Source organism: Poromitra crassiceps (genome assembly GCF_964638095.1).
Source record: "Poromitra crassiceps genome assembly, chromosome: 9".
Classification (NCBI taxonomy): domain Eukaryota; kingdom Metazoa; phylum Chordata; class Actinopteri; order Beryciformes; family Melamphaidae; genus Poromitra; species Poromitra crassiceps.
The window spans coordinates 53,551,424-53,565,089 of record NC_139630.1 but is presented as its reverse complement, the minus strand read 5'-3'; the positions used below and the strand labels follow the sequence as shown (position 1 = coordinate 53,565,089).

General features: G+C 44.4%; 1 protein-coding gene across 1 annotated transcript; it reads left to right on the top strand.

The window, feature by feature from the left end:
- The first annotated feature begins 275 nt into the window (after positions 1 to 275).
- On the top strand, positions 276 to 13,587 carry gnpat2 (glyceronephosphate O-acyltransferase 2). Its single transcript, XM_083643395.1, has 16 exons — positions 276 to 366; positions 2,225 to 2,422; positions 3,513 to 3,689; positions 5,363 to 5,519; positions 5,696 to 5,823; positions 6,109 to 6,184; positions 7,050 to 7,201; positions 7,576 to 7,706; positions 8,090 to 8,331; positions 9,740 to 9,997; positions 10,421 to 10,500; positions 10,726 to 10,866; positions 12,247 to 12,346; positions 12,463 to 12,556; positions 12,678 to 12,739; positions 12,992 to 13,587. Exons 1-16 carry the CDS (start codon positions 355 to 357, stop codon positions 13,042 to 13,044), a joined length of 2,061 nt encoding a protein of 686 aa, XP_083499521.1. The 5' UTR covers positions 276 to 354; the 3' UTR covers positions 13,045 to 13,587.
- The last annotated feature ends 79 nt before the right edge of the window (positions 13,588 to 13,666 follow it).

Below are 13,666 nucleotides of genomic sequence, written 5' to 3'. Positions count from 1 at the left end.
AATATTCCAATAACACGTATTTGTAGGTTGATTACTACATGTCTTTTTCGTGGAGGTCACACAGACAGACAGGGCAGTGGAGCCCCTCTAGCAGGCTGCAGCCCTGCCGTCATCCACTGGGGGGTTATTTGAGAGCAGCAGTTAGATCTATTATTGAAGAGGCTGTGCAGTACAATGTGAGGGAGGAGTTTCCTAAATCCAGCCACACGATTGGCTAGGGCCGCAGGGTGCTGCACCCTAGCGAGGGTGTCCCGGGTAGCGGTGAAACAAGTGAGGAGAGCCGGAGCCGAAGGGTATGAGGACAGGCTGGACAGCACCTGCTACGGAATGGATCTGGCCCTTTTCTGGTAAAGAATGGCGGATACGGTAAGCCTGCGCGCCCGTATGTTTTATAACGGAAATATGTTTGCTTTTATCTAGTCGCTGCATCATTTCAACCCGCTCTTGCTTACAGCTTCAAAGACTGGTCAACAACATCATAGACTGTATGTAGCCTATATATTTTTACATGCACGAACCTTACCCCGCTCGCCGGACGCTTCTGGCTCATACTGAGCGCATTAGCGCCCGGCGAATGCAACCCATTTCACATATTAAATTTTGCCATTTGCACGTCTGGGTCTAAAATGCCCTGCTCCTACCTGAGTCTTCACGTGAAGTGAAGACGCTATCCGATGTCCAACATCCTCTTCTTTTAATAACACCTAGTTGTTGCATCCAAAATGTTGCATAAAATCCACTTTTCTGTCGCTCAAAAACCGAAAACCATATATCTGGAGCAACCCGGAACAACGACTCACTGTTTACTCAACAATGCCCCCCACACTTCCGAAATGGTATTGCACCTCCCATTTCTGCATTTGTGCAGAAACGGAGGTGCAATACCATTGCGGAAGTGTGGGGGGCATTAGTGAGTAAACAGTGAGTTGTTGTTCCGAGTTGCTTCAGATCAGAGAAGAAGAAGGAGCGGTGCTCCAAATCCATGGTTTTCGGTTTTTGAGCGACAGAAAAGTGGATTTTATGCAACATTTTGGATGCAACAACTAGGTGTTATTAAAAGAAGAGGATGTTGGACATCGGATAGCGTCTTCACTTCACGTGAAGACTCAGGTAGGAGCAGGGCATTTTAGACCCAGACGTGCAAATGGCAAAATTTAATATGTGAAATGGGTTGCATTCGCCGGGCGCTAATGCGCTCAGTATGAGCCAGAAGCGTCCGGCGAGCGGGGTAAGCACGAACCCAGAGTTAAACCTTTGTGAAGATTTGGATCGAGATTAATTGATCGGTTTTCTATTATCGGTGTCCTCGGTCCACAGTCCAAGGAGCTAAGGCCGTTACACAAGGAGTTGAGATGGAACTTTGGCCTAGTTGGACACATCAGTTTGTTGCTTAATATGAATCGCTTACTTTGTAATAATAAATACCACTGTTGCCATCAGCTCACTAAACTGGCTGTATAGATAGAATAGACCTACAATAATGGATCAAACTGAGTTTGACAACAGAATTGGAAAGAGACTAACAATGCAGATAGTGGTTTCTAATTGTGTTAGCCTATTCTATGATCTATTCTTCTATTATTCATTCGATTACATTTTTCAATTCAGATTGTCTTTATTGGCATTACAAGAGAAGAGAAGGTTGTGTTGCCAAAGCATTCAGTGTGAACTCAGTAGGCTAATCAGTGTTCGGAAATATAGAATCATAGGTCACTATTTACTTTATTCAATTATCATTCTAACATTTCAGTCCCTCCCACAGCCTGGTGGTTGGGGTCGATTGGGTGCACCTGGGCCTGTGTACTCCTTGGGATTTAGAAGACCTTCAGACCATTCAGTCTCTCTCCTCTTCAACAATGCATCTTTTGTCATGTTATTTTGGTTTATAATAGTAGTTTGTGTTGTTTAAGTCTTTATGCTAATACAAACTAGTACAAACTGACTGAACAACAAGGTGCACACATGCAGGTGCAAGACAGGGCCAGGAGTGGGAGGGTTGAGTGTGTGTGTGTGTGAGACACTCAAGACAGCAAAATAAACTAAGTGTCATATCTCTCAGTTCAAACCAATTGCCACTGACAAGCATGCACAGCAAGCCCAGCAAAATAGATTTTTTTTTCAGCCATCAACTTAAACTCTCTCTCTCTCTCTCTCTCTCTCTCTCTCTCTCTCTCTCTCTCTCTCTCTCTCTCTCTCTCTCTCTCTCTCTCTCTCTCTCTCTCAGTACAGGGACTCAGGCGCAGCAGGCCTGGAAGATGAGGAGTTTGTGGATATCTTGGAGGAGAGGAGGCGCAGTAGTGATCTTGGCCATGCCCTCAGGACCTTTAAGCCCCACCCCTACAGAGGTGCCCCACCCTGCTCCACCACTGACCTCAACAAAGCTGTGCTGGAGTCCCAGTACCTGCGCTATGTGACCAAGGAGGTGTGTGTGTGTGCGTGTGTGCGTGCGCGCGCGCGGTTTGAACAGATACAGTATAACACACAAGACTTTCACAAATCAACTTCAACATTAAATCTGTCTCCTCCCCTCAATCAAGGAGTAGAGAAGGCAACAGCGTTACTGCCATTTTGGCCTGAAAACGCCTCCTTGCACCATGAGAGAGAGATATAGAGACACACGCAATTTGCCCTTTTCACCTCCGCCATATTGTGTCTATAGGACAAGAAGTAACACAGGTGCAACCAAAACATTAACGAGGGCCCCGGCACTGGAACACCTACTGTAAATTAGCCTATTTCACTTCCCACCCAATTCACCCATTTTGTGTCTAAAATGCAGGAAGTAACACAGGTGCAAGCAAAACAGTAATGAGGGCCCTGGCACTGGATCACCTAATGGATTGGAAGTTGGAAACCCTCATTAATGTTTGCACCTGTTTGCACCTGTGTTACTTCCTGCCTTTTAGACACAAAATCTGTGAATTGGGTGGGAAGTTAAATAGGCGAATTGATTGGAAGGTGGAAGCCCTCATTAATGTTTTGCTTGCACCTGTGTTACTTTCTGCCTTTTAGGCACAAAATGGCTGCTGGTGAAAAAGGTCAATGACCAGAAACAACACAGGCCATTTCGGTATAGATATTTGATAGATATAGATAGATAGCCCACAAAATGTTACTATGGCTGGCGCGCGAGTGGGGTAAAACCCCCATATATCTCAATGGACTGACTCACCAAAGGATGGTGCTGCGGCTCTACACTACATGATTGGGGATTCTAGAGCAGGTACATAGACGTCTGTTCAGATGTGCGTTTACTGCAGTGGTTGAATCACCGATCCTGTCTGCCTGGGCTGGGCTAGCAGCTAAATGCTAACTATGCTGAGCCAGCATCTACGACGAGACATTGCCTGTATCTATTGTACTTTGTAGGCGGGACGCCATCATTACAGTCGTCTCCTTCAGGCCAAAATGGCGGAGGCGTAGCTCTGCTGCTGCGTGCAGATGTTGCAGTGGTGAAAGCTATTAGGTTTCACTTCTTATCAATGTAAGTTCTTTGCCTCACTTCTCCTCAGGTTGCCATGGAAACGGGGTTGTCGGTGGAGGCGGTGAAGCAGGAGGCTTGTGGGATCCTGGAGGAAATGTCTCAGAACCTGCAGCTGGGCTTCATCAGGCTGATGGGCTTCACCCTCACCAAGGTGATGAAGAGACTCTTCACCAGCGTCCAGGTCAACATGGAGGGACTCAACAGGGTCAGCACACACTTCACATTCATACTGTACATTGAAATACAGCATGATATTATATAGAGTACGGTACTGCTTATATTTACGCAGGTTAGAAGCAATTATTTATTGGCTAAAATGTATGATAGCTAAATCATTGTTGTATTTAGGCTTCATGTGCATTTACAAAAACTGTATGTAGGGATGCACCGATTGCAAAATTCTGGTCCGATACCGATGTTTAAAACACCAATTCGGCTAATAGTCAAACAGGGAAACAAATAAATCTTCATTATAAACAAATAACTTAACAGTTTTAAAGTCTTTTGAACCTTTCATCACACTATCTTTGAATGAGCACAAATTCAATCATATACAAATGTACTGTATATGAAACAAACGACCTATAACCTTTTCACATGAAAAAAGATTATTTTGTGGAAAAATAACAGTTTCAAAAGCCTTTTTTAGCCTGCTATACAACTATCTACTCAATGAGAAGAATTTGAGGTGGCCGTTGCTCGGTGTGTGAGTAGCCAGACAGAAATGATGTGACACACTGATTGATTTACTGACTGTAAATCCTTTTAAGATCATGCATCCACCTGACAGATGTGGCATATCACAGCATGATTACTGCACAGGTGTGCCTTGGGCTGGTCACAATAAAAGGCTGCTCTAAAATGTGCAGTTTTATCACACACAACACAACGCCACAGATGTCACACGTTTTGAGGAAGCGGGCAATTGGCATCATGCTGACTGCAGGAATGTCCACCAGATGTGGTCATGACTTCCCATGTCTGAACCATCATCGACATAAAGACATATGTCATATATCTCATTGGTCGTAGGAGGAGAAAACGACAAAGTGGCACAAGAAAGCTCAGCAAGCCAAAGTAGAACAATCCAGAGAAAAAGGGACCTTCTTGGATATATAGGAGCAACAATCTAATACAGAAGTATTGTACATGTGTAACGGCGTTGTGTAGGTGGTACTTGCAGCAACCCATGTTAAGGGCTTGTCCAGGGGTGGATTCGAACTGCCGACCCTCGGCTTGGGGGGCCAACATGTTAACCGCAACACCAAGAGAGCTAGCCCCGTTGGCGGAGCTGGTTAACATGCCTTTATACCTGGGGAGTGAGTTTAACCAATCCACTCGCTACCACTCGGGACTCACGAGGAATCCGCGCTGATTCAACTCGGTTACACATGTGTAGCCTGGGAAAACCCAGCCTCCACGTGACCTCTATCTATGTGCTATCAGTCACAATATCAGCTGGGTTTACCCAGGCTACACATGTACATGTGTAGCCTATCAGTCACAAGTTGTGACTGATAGGCTACACATGTACATGTGTACTGAAAAAGTTTACCAGCAATGTACATCTTCCCACGTTGTGACCACGAGCTCACGAGTTCCGTTTGAAGGCAGCCTAACACAGTGGAGACGGCTATGGTAGTGAGATGAACATTCAATTCAGGTGCAACAGCCCTGGTGGACATTCCTGCAGTCAGCGTGCCAATTTGCATGCTTCCTCAAAATTAGTTTAACATAACATTTTACGATAATATTTTTTGAACAGCGTTCCACTGCTATCCTCAGAATGTGACTGCTACAGCATCATACTGTACATCTCTCTCTTCTCATCATTGATTTACTACAGGACAGGTCATTTTTTTGTTCTGCTCCCTGCAGCTCCAACAAGCCATTCAGGAGAGTCCGGTGATCCTGATGCCCAATCACAGGAGCTACATGGACTTCCTGGTGATCTCCTACCTCCTGTTCACCTACGACCTCCCAATCCCTGTTATTGCTGCTGGAGTTCGCAAGTATCTATTTCAAACGATAGGATGTTTTTTTTACAGATACGGATTACAAGATGTATAGATCTGCAGTAGATATTACTGTACAACATGAACACACTTTCATGAATTATTCATGTTTTTGTCTGTGTGCAGACATTCATGTCTCTTTTACTTTTCCAGTTTTTTACTGTCTCTCTCTCTCTTTAATGATACCTTCCCCCAGCTCTTGCAGGCATGAAGATGATCGGAGAGATACTCCGGCGCTCTGGAGCCTTCTTTATCCGACGTGCCATCGGCACTGACAAGTTGTACTGGGCTGTGCTGTCAGAATATGTCAAAACCATAGTCAGGGTAAGATACAGGAAATATTCTGCACCATCAGCTATCCTGAACTATAACGGTTATACCTGTTCTGTGTTAATTATGACCTGAGGAAAATAACTTCTATACCTGAACTTCTCTTGAATACAGAATTTTCATAACCGCAATAAATAAATAAAAATAAAATAAACATAGATATGTTAGACAACAAAACATGTTCTAGTATTCCTTAAATCATCTGTGATCATCAGCCAACTTATTTGCCCCTCTGTAATGTGTGCATCAGTCAGTGATCAATAGCTGTGCTTTGTACAGAGAGGATTTGCTCCTGTGGAGTTCTATGTGGAGGGCCTGCGCAGTCGCACACTCAAGTCTCTGACGCCCAAATTAGGTGAGTGTCCACATGTCACTACTGTGTGTGTTTGCGCGTCCCAAGAAATTCACTTTTTTCAGAGGGCATTTGTTGCAATGTTATTGATCTACCATTGAAATAGTCAATAAATTGCGCTGCATATTGCCAAGTCAATACTCAATTTGCACTTTTGAGATTTGTTATACGTTTGTTCCCACTGCTGTAAACTGGTGGCAGGCCTTACAGAAGGGGATGGTGCTGTTTTCCACACTCTCTGTCTGCAAACAGTCCATCTTTTACCCATCGAATTTTGAGTTTTTTACAATATTTATTTATTTATTTATTTATTGTTTGATGTAGTGGTTTGTGGGGAGTTTGCAATTTGCTTCTACTGGTGTATATTATATATATACGTATATATCAATATTTCCAACTGCTTCAGGCTGTGTAGTTGGTTGTTTTCTGATCAAACACCGACACCCAGACAGCACTGGAGTCTCTACTCACATGAATCATCTACAGTGGCCCACAGGGGGCAGTAGTCACATTCACATGATTAACACAACAAATAAATGTGAACGGGCAGGCGGGTGAAATGCAAAATGCTACTCCTAATTATTGGGGTCATTTTGTGCATATATGTAGAGTGTGTGTGTGTGTGTGTGTGTGTGAGAGAGAGAGAGAGAGAGAGAGATGTGTGTGTGTGTGTGTGTCTGTCTGTCTGTCTGTCTGTCTGTCTGTCTGTCTGTCTGTGCGTGTGTGTGTGTGTGTGTGTGTGTGTGTGTGTGTGTGTGTGTGTGTGTGTGTGTGTGTGTGTGTGTGTGTGTGTGTGTGTGTGTGTGTGCGTGCGTGCGTGCGTGCGTGCATGCGTGTGCATCTGTGATGTATCTCTGTACATGTGCAGGTATGATGCACATGGTGCTGGAGCCCTTCTTTAAAGGTGAGGTGTATGACATCACGCTGGTGCCCATCAGCATCAGCTACGACCGCGTGCTGGAAGAGTCACTGCTCGCCCAGGAGTTACTGGGCGTCCCCAAGCCCAAAGAAAGCACCATGGTAACGTCCCACCACATAGCACTCACATTAGCACACATTATTTCAACGCAACACTAATCCAGCCTTTCTGCCACGTGAGAGCGATCAACTCAGCAATGTCCCAATCAGGAAAGAGCATTCAGATCTTTTATTTCGTCACCAAAATAAACTTCTGTTGAGTTGAGGGTTCATTGGCTGCAGGTGGACCTCATTTTCCCCTCATTGCTAAGAAGCGAAAACGACAGAAAAGTATGAAATATCACGCTTTCTAAAGCGACAACAATCTGTAACACATGCAAACTCTTTTTCCTGCATTTTGGATCTCTTGACTTGACAAAGAAAGCTATTTCGGGTCACTCCTAGTCTTACTAGTCTCTGTGTCTCTCTCCCTGCAGGGTCTGCTGAAGGCGAGCAGAGTGCTGCAGGAGGACTATGGCACCATGCACGTGAACTTTGGCCGCCCTCTGTCAGTCAGACAGTTGTCTCAGGGCAAGATCAACCGCTGCCACTACAACCTCCTACCCAGGTAGAAAACATGTTCCATGTTTCAAAAAGATGTATAGGATATTTCTCCATCATTTTTATTTGACATAGGCACAGTATACATCTCTTTTCCCATCTGACGGCAACACAACCTCCATTTACATTTCAGAGGAAATGGGTGAAATGCAGATTATACATACAGTATATCAGACCATATATTAGTACCGGTATATGCTTCAAAATAATTCTGTCAGTTATATACAACATTGACTCCTTACAATATATGACACATGCAGTTAAATGCCTTTGATGATTAAAATAAAAGATTGGACCGCATATTGTTTCCTGGCGGTCTAACCTCTTGTACATTTTCTGTTCTTCTCTGTTCACTCCCGTCTCCTCTCCTCCCTTTGTATCTGTCCACAGAGACCTTCCGCAGAAGCCCTCTGCAGAGGCCCAGGCCTGTGCGAGTTGGCTGGCTCATCTGGTGTTGCGTGTCCAGGAGGGGGGCTCTGTCCTCAGCCCCTGGTCCCTCATCGCCTGCCTGTTGCTTCAGGTTCCCACCGCCAGCCTCATAGAAGACGGCCTGGCGTGGGACCAACTCACACAAAAAACCCTCTGGCTCAGGAAGCTGGCGCTCGGCTTTGGGGCTCATCTCAACTGGCCTGGTGGGCGACATTACATTTACTCACGCACTGTACTTATTAAGTACAATTTTGAGGTGCTGGTACTTTGAGTATTTCCATTTTGCCAGAGTATTACTTCTACTCCAGTGCATTTCAGAGGGAAATATTGTACTTTTTACTCCACCACATTCATCGGATGGCTGTAGTTACTAGTTACTTTGCAGAAGAAGGGTTTACATGCAACACATACAATAAGCTCATAAAAGATGTTGCTTTGTTGGAGTTTAAACTCCCCAACAGTATATGGAGCACGTAGACGTACGTTATTAAAATACTTCTTACAGGTTAATACTTCAATCATTTAAAGTTTCATATTTATATAGCACATTTCATACACAGAGGGAATTCAAAGTGCTTTACATAAAATGGATCAAAAGAAAAGAGCCGAGTGTGTTACAAGGTCAAATATAAGATCCAAAAGGTCACAGTGCAAAATTTATTCGCGTATTTTTTACTTTGGGAGTGTTTATAATAATCCTCTCTTTTTCCTAAATCTTCTTTGAAAGAGACCGTTCTTCAGAATGAGTACTTTTACTGCTAATACTTAGTTCTATCTACTTATTTTAAAATTGTTAATGCACGAGTTACTTTCATTGTGGTATTGCTACTTGCTACTATGGCTTTGCTAGGATTTGAGAAAAAATGTGGACCACTGGGTCTATGGGTGGATGGATGGATGGGTTTGATACATTAGCTACATGGCATATCATGCCTGTTTCACTCACTGTCGGGTGTAGCATGGAATTCAGGGCCCCAAATAAGCGGTCTCTGTGGGCCCCCTTCCTCTCTTGATCCATGTCTCTCATGCATTCCAGGCTTTTCGAGGGCCCTCCCCGCATTGGGGCCCTCGGTAGTCAGTCCCACTCAGCAACCCCCCCTCCCCACACACACACACACACACACACACACACACACACTACGATGCCCCCTGCTCACCCTCGCTACATTTAGCACAAAAGCAGCTGCTGCACGCTGGAGCACATGCCTGGGATAGACTGGGAGAAGCCCCGCACAATGGGAGTTTGTCACAGTCATCTCTAAGCTGAGGCTTACTTTCACTTCCCCTGAGTGACCAGCAGGTGGCATTGTAATGGACTGCACCAGACAGAAAAGTATTTGAGTGCTTTTTCCCTTGAGTTGAGTCTGCCAGGCAGCGTCTCGCCATGGGACACCGACTGCTATGTTGACCCAGTCTGTGGTAGAGCAGACAGATTAGAGATGAATGTAAGTTGGCACAAGCGTTCAGATTCACTTGGGAGTGGATCTTCAGTGGAGTAATGCACTGTAGTAACCTAACTTCACTGAACTGAAAACAAACTGCCTCTTAAATAGATAAAACAGACGTATAAACTGCACTGTTTCCTTCCTCCATCTCTTCCTCACTCCGTAGGTCAAGTCCCGGAGTCAGATGTGATGTCATCCAGCATGGCCCTGCATCGCTCCGTGGTTCGCCGTAAAGCCGGGCGTGTCCACCTGGTTCTGGAGGAGGAGTCTGCGGGGACACAGCCAATCAGCGCAGAGGAAGGTGTGGTCAGGAGGGCGGTGCCGCTGCTCATGGTGGCTTCTTATAGGAATCAGGCGCTGCACGTTTTTCTCCGTCCAGCCATGCTCGCCATAGCCATACACACCACCAAGAGCACACACAGAGGTGAGTTTTGTAGTACACACAACATATATAATTTTTTTCCTACTTTGTGATATAAACCACAAACACACAACTGGGTGGGCAGTGGTGGCCTAAAGGTTACAGAAGGTTGTCCGTTCAATCCCCGGGGCCGGCAGGATAAATCTGCTTCAGTGGAGTGAAAAGGTAGCGCTTGCACCTCCCTCATTACCACCACTGAGGTGCCCTTGAGCAAGGCCCTTAACCCCAACCGCTCCAGTGGGGCTGCTCAGTGGCCAGCAGATCAGACTGTGGTTGTACTGGTCAGCGTCCAGGTGTGAATGTGAACAGGGCATTCCTGAAAAAGAGAGTATTGCTGTCAGTGAGACCAACCCTGTATAAATAAAGGTAACAAAAAAGCGTCCCTCTTTCTTCTCGCTTGGTCATGATCTACCCTTCTGTTCACAGATGAGCTGTTTACCTTCTTCTGCTTCCTGCAGGACATCTTGTCCAATGAATTCATCTTTGTCCCTGGCAGGTCCACTCAGGTACAAAGCTGCCTCTGTCAGGGCCTGGCTTCCAAAAAACATCTCGTGGGGGGGAAAAAAATCAAAATCATTGTAAATTGATAGTCATCTCTGTAATAAAATCTATTGTGTAAACGTGATTACTACTTCTACTTCTCTTATATCATGCGTGCTCGATGATTTTAAAGAGTAGGATCCCACACCTACGAGAACTCATTGATATTGTGTTTAACGTCCATCGATCAGGACTTTGAGGAGTCGTGCTCCCTGCTGAAGAAATGTGGAGCCATCCAGGTCAGCCAACAGGAAGTGAGCGAGTCCGAGGCGGGACCGCAGACCCTGTCCTTCCTGCTGGAGCTACTGCAGCCCTTCATAGACTCTTATCAGGTGCCGTTGACTCTTACCTACTTTGATCTCACACATGCACTAGGCAACTTTGCACATTGGCACCCCCAAATGGCAGAAAGAGGTAATGGTTTCATTTGTAAGGACTTTAATACCCAGAAATCATGGCAACACTTTACAATAAGGGTACATGAATTAACGGTTAGTTAATGCTTAATAACTAACCCTAAATAAGCATTAACTAACCCTTGGTTAATGCTTATTGATGATTATTTAGTAAATGATTACTAGACACATTAGTTAACTGTTAATTAACACATTCAGTGCCAGCGACGCCATATGGCGTCATTAGAAATTTACCGTACAGTGCCAGCGACGCCAAATGGCGTCAGTACCTCCAAATTGTTTTTTTGACGGGGGGGTGTCGATCTAAGCTTCTTACGTCGCCTCTAACAATATTGTAGCTATTGGAGGTCGATAACCTATTTTACAAACCCATTAGGTGGCGACAGCACTCTCCTGATCAGAGAAAAAGGAGCCAAACACACAGAAATAGTCACTGGGGAAAATGAGGAAATCGCATCGCATCCGTCCGTATGCATCGACGTGCCTCCATAAACGAGCACAACGCCAGCTGTGCCCCCAGCAGCAGCATCCGCTGTCACAACTGAGCACCTTCATGTACGCTGCAAACAGCACATTCACATAATCAGCCTTATTATTCCGAACTGGAAGCATGCCAGCCCGTGACAAACACACGCGGAACCAAAAAGCTGAATGTCGCGCACCATTCACTGTGTGTGCGCAGCAAACTCAGCAGAGACTGAGAGCCACCAGACACATAAGACACACCCAGGAGGCGTGTGCAGTTGAGGGGGGGGGGGGGGGGCACGCAGAGCAGCATACACTTCACCCAGACAGACCCAGACATCAGAAAATTAGCTTCAGAGTCAGTGATGTGCTTGAAATGTTTAATTTCACAAAAGGCTCATTATCTCAGCTCGTAGAAAGAAAGGGATGTTTTTGCTTCAATCAAGCTATCTTCTCCGGCTCATAACTAAAGAACGGAAAATGGGATCAATAAACTTTTTTTTGCAGGTGATAGAAGAGAGTCTCATCGTTATTTGTGCGTGTTCAGTGTTTACATAGTAATTATTAAAAAAATTATATGACTGTTTTAAAATGCATCGCGGCCTATGTGGCACAGCAAGCAACCTTTTGCCCAAGGGCCGTGGCACTGAAAGTGTTAAGGTTAGTTAATGCATATACCCTTATTATAAAGTGAAATCATGTAATGTGACGTCAGACGTTCCTAAAATTCTTCTTCTTAGTGTTTGGTAGAGGGGGTGGTATTTCAGTTAACTTCACTCACTCATCACACACTTAAATCACACAGGCTCATTACTGATGTGGCCTTTCCAGGTGGTGTTCAGGTACCTGTGTGAGGAGGAGGTTCACGTGTTCTCAGAGAAACGGCTCTTCCCTGCCATACGAAGCCTGGCCACCAGGCTCATCCTCTCAGGTAAAACATGAAAAGGGAGAAATGTCCCCCATGGGTCCTTCCATCTCCTCCTGAACTCTCATCAGTGAATCAGCTCCACATTTTCTCACCTGTATCATCGACTTTGTGTCTCACAGGAGAGCTTCACTCCTATGAAGCCCTTTCATCAGACACACACAAAAACGTTTTGTCGGCACTGCAGAGACTGGACGCTGTGACAAAGTTGAGGGTGTAAGTAATAAGAAACCTGTTTGGTACTGTATGAAGCTGATCTTCTGAGATGGTTGAGAAGCTGTCTGTATTATTACCGATGCCTAAGTTAAAAGTTTATGTGTGTGTTTTGTGATTGCAGGGCTGAGCAGAATGAGTACAGAGTGAACAAAGCAGCTGTCAGGAGAATCGGAGACATTCTCTGTAAGTCAGATCATTTCAAATATGAATAGGACTGGTTTTGAGAGAGCACAAAACATGAACTTTGTGTCAGATATGGTTTTGTTTTATGGAAATTTTGAACTAGTTTGTATTGTTTTGAATAATTTATACATGGGTGTCACCTTGCTTCCTTAAAAATCTTTAACTTAAATGCCCTCACTACAGTCATATGTCAGTTTTGTTATGTTTTGTTGGTCCTTGCTTATGGCTTTTCCCCTTCCTCTCTCACTGTAGCTGGTAAAATCCCACCCCAGATGCTCATCACTGCACCTGATGCGAGACTTTAGTCCTGATTGGAACAGATCCATCTTCAGTACCAGTCAGGATACTCCTCCTTCTCTTCTTCTCTGTCTCTTTCTCTGTAGAGGAACTCTGAGCTCTCAGAAAAGAATTAGGGCTAACACCTGACATGGTAACGCTCAGGTGACAATATCGCTGATTCATCCTGATGGCTATAATCAATACCTTTTGATTGCTATATTGTTTACAGTAATTGAGAGGTTATTTTATGAAGTAAGAGATCAAGCAACTATTTAGAATAAAACAAGATTCTGGCCTCATGTGCCTTCGGTTGTCTGTGAATTCAGATACTGACCTACAATATAATAGTATTTTAACCAGCTACACTGTATATTAACAAGATATTTTAACATAATGTCCTCGATTTAATGTGTTGTTGACAAGAATGATTTATTAATGATTTATTGAATGAATGAATGAATGAATGAATGAATGAACGAATGGTCGAGTCATAAGGCACAATCTTTGAAATAGTGAAAAGAAATTGCAATTAGAAAAGTGAAAGAGTAACTCTCCTTTGCACAGTGAAAACAGCCTTAATACTGAATCAAGTACATTTGACTGTATATGCATTAATTTGTCAATAAATGTCTAAATCCCATAACAGTG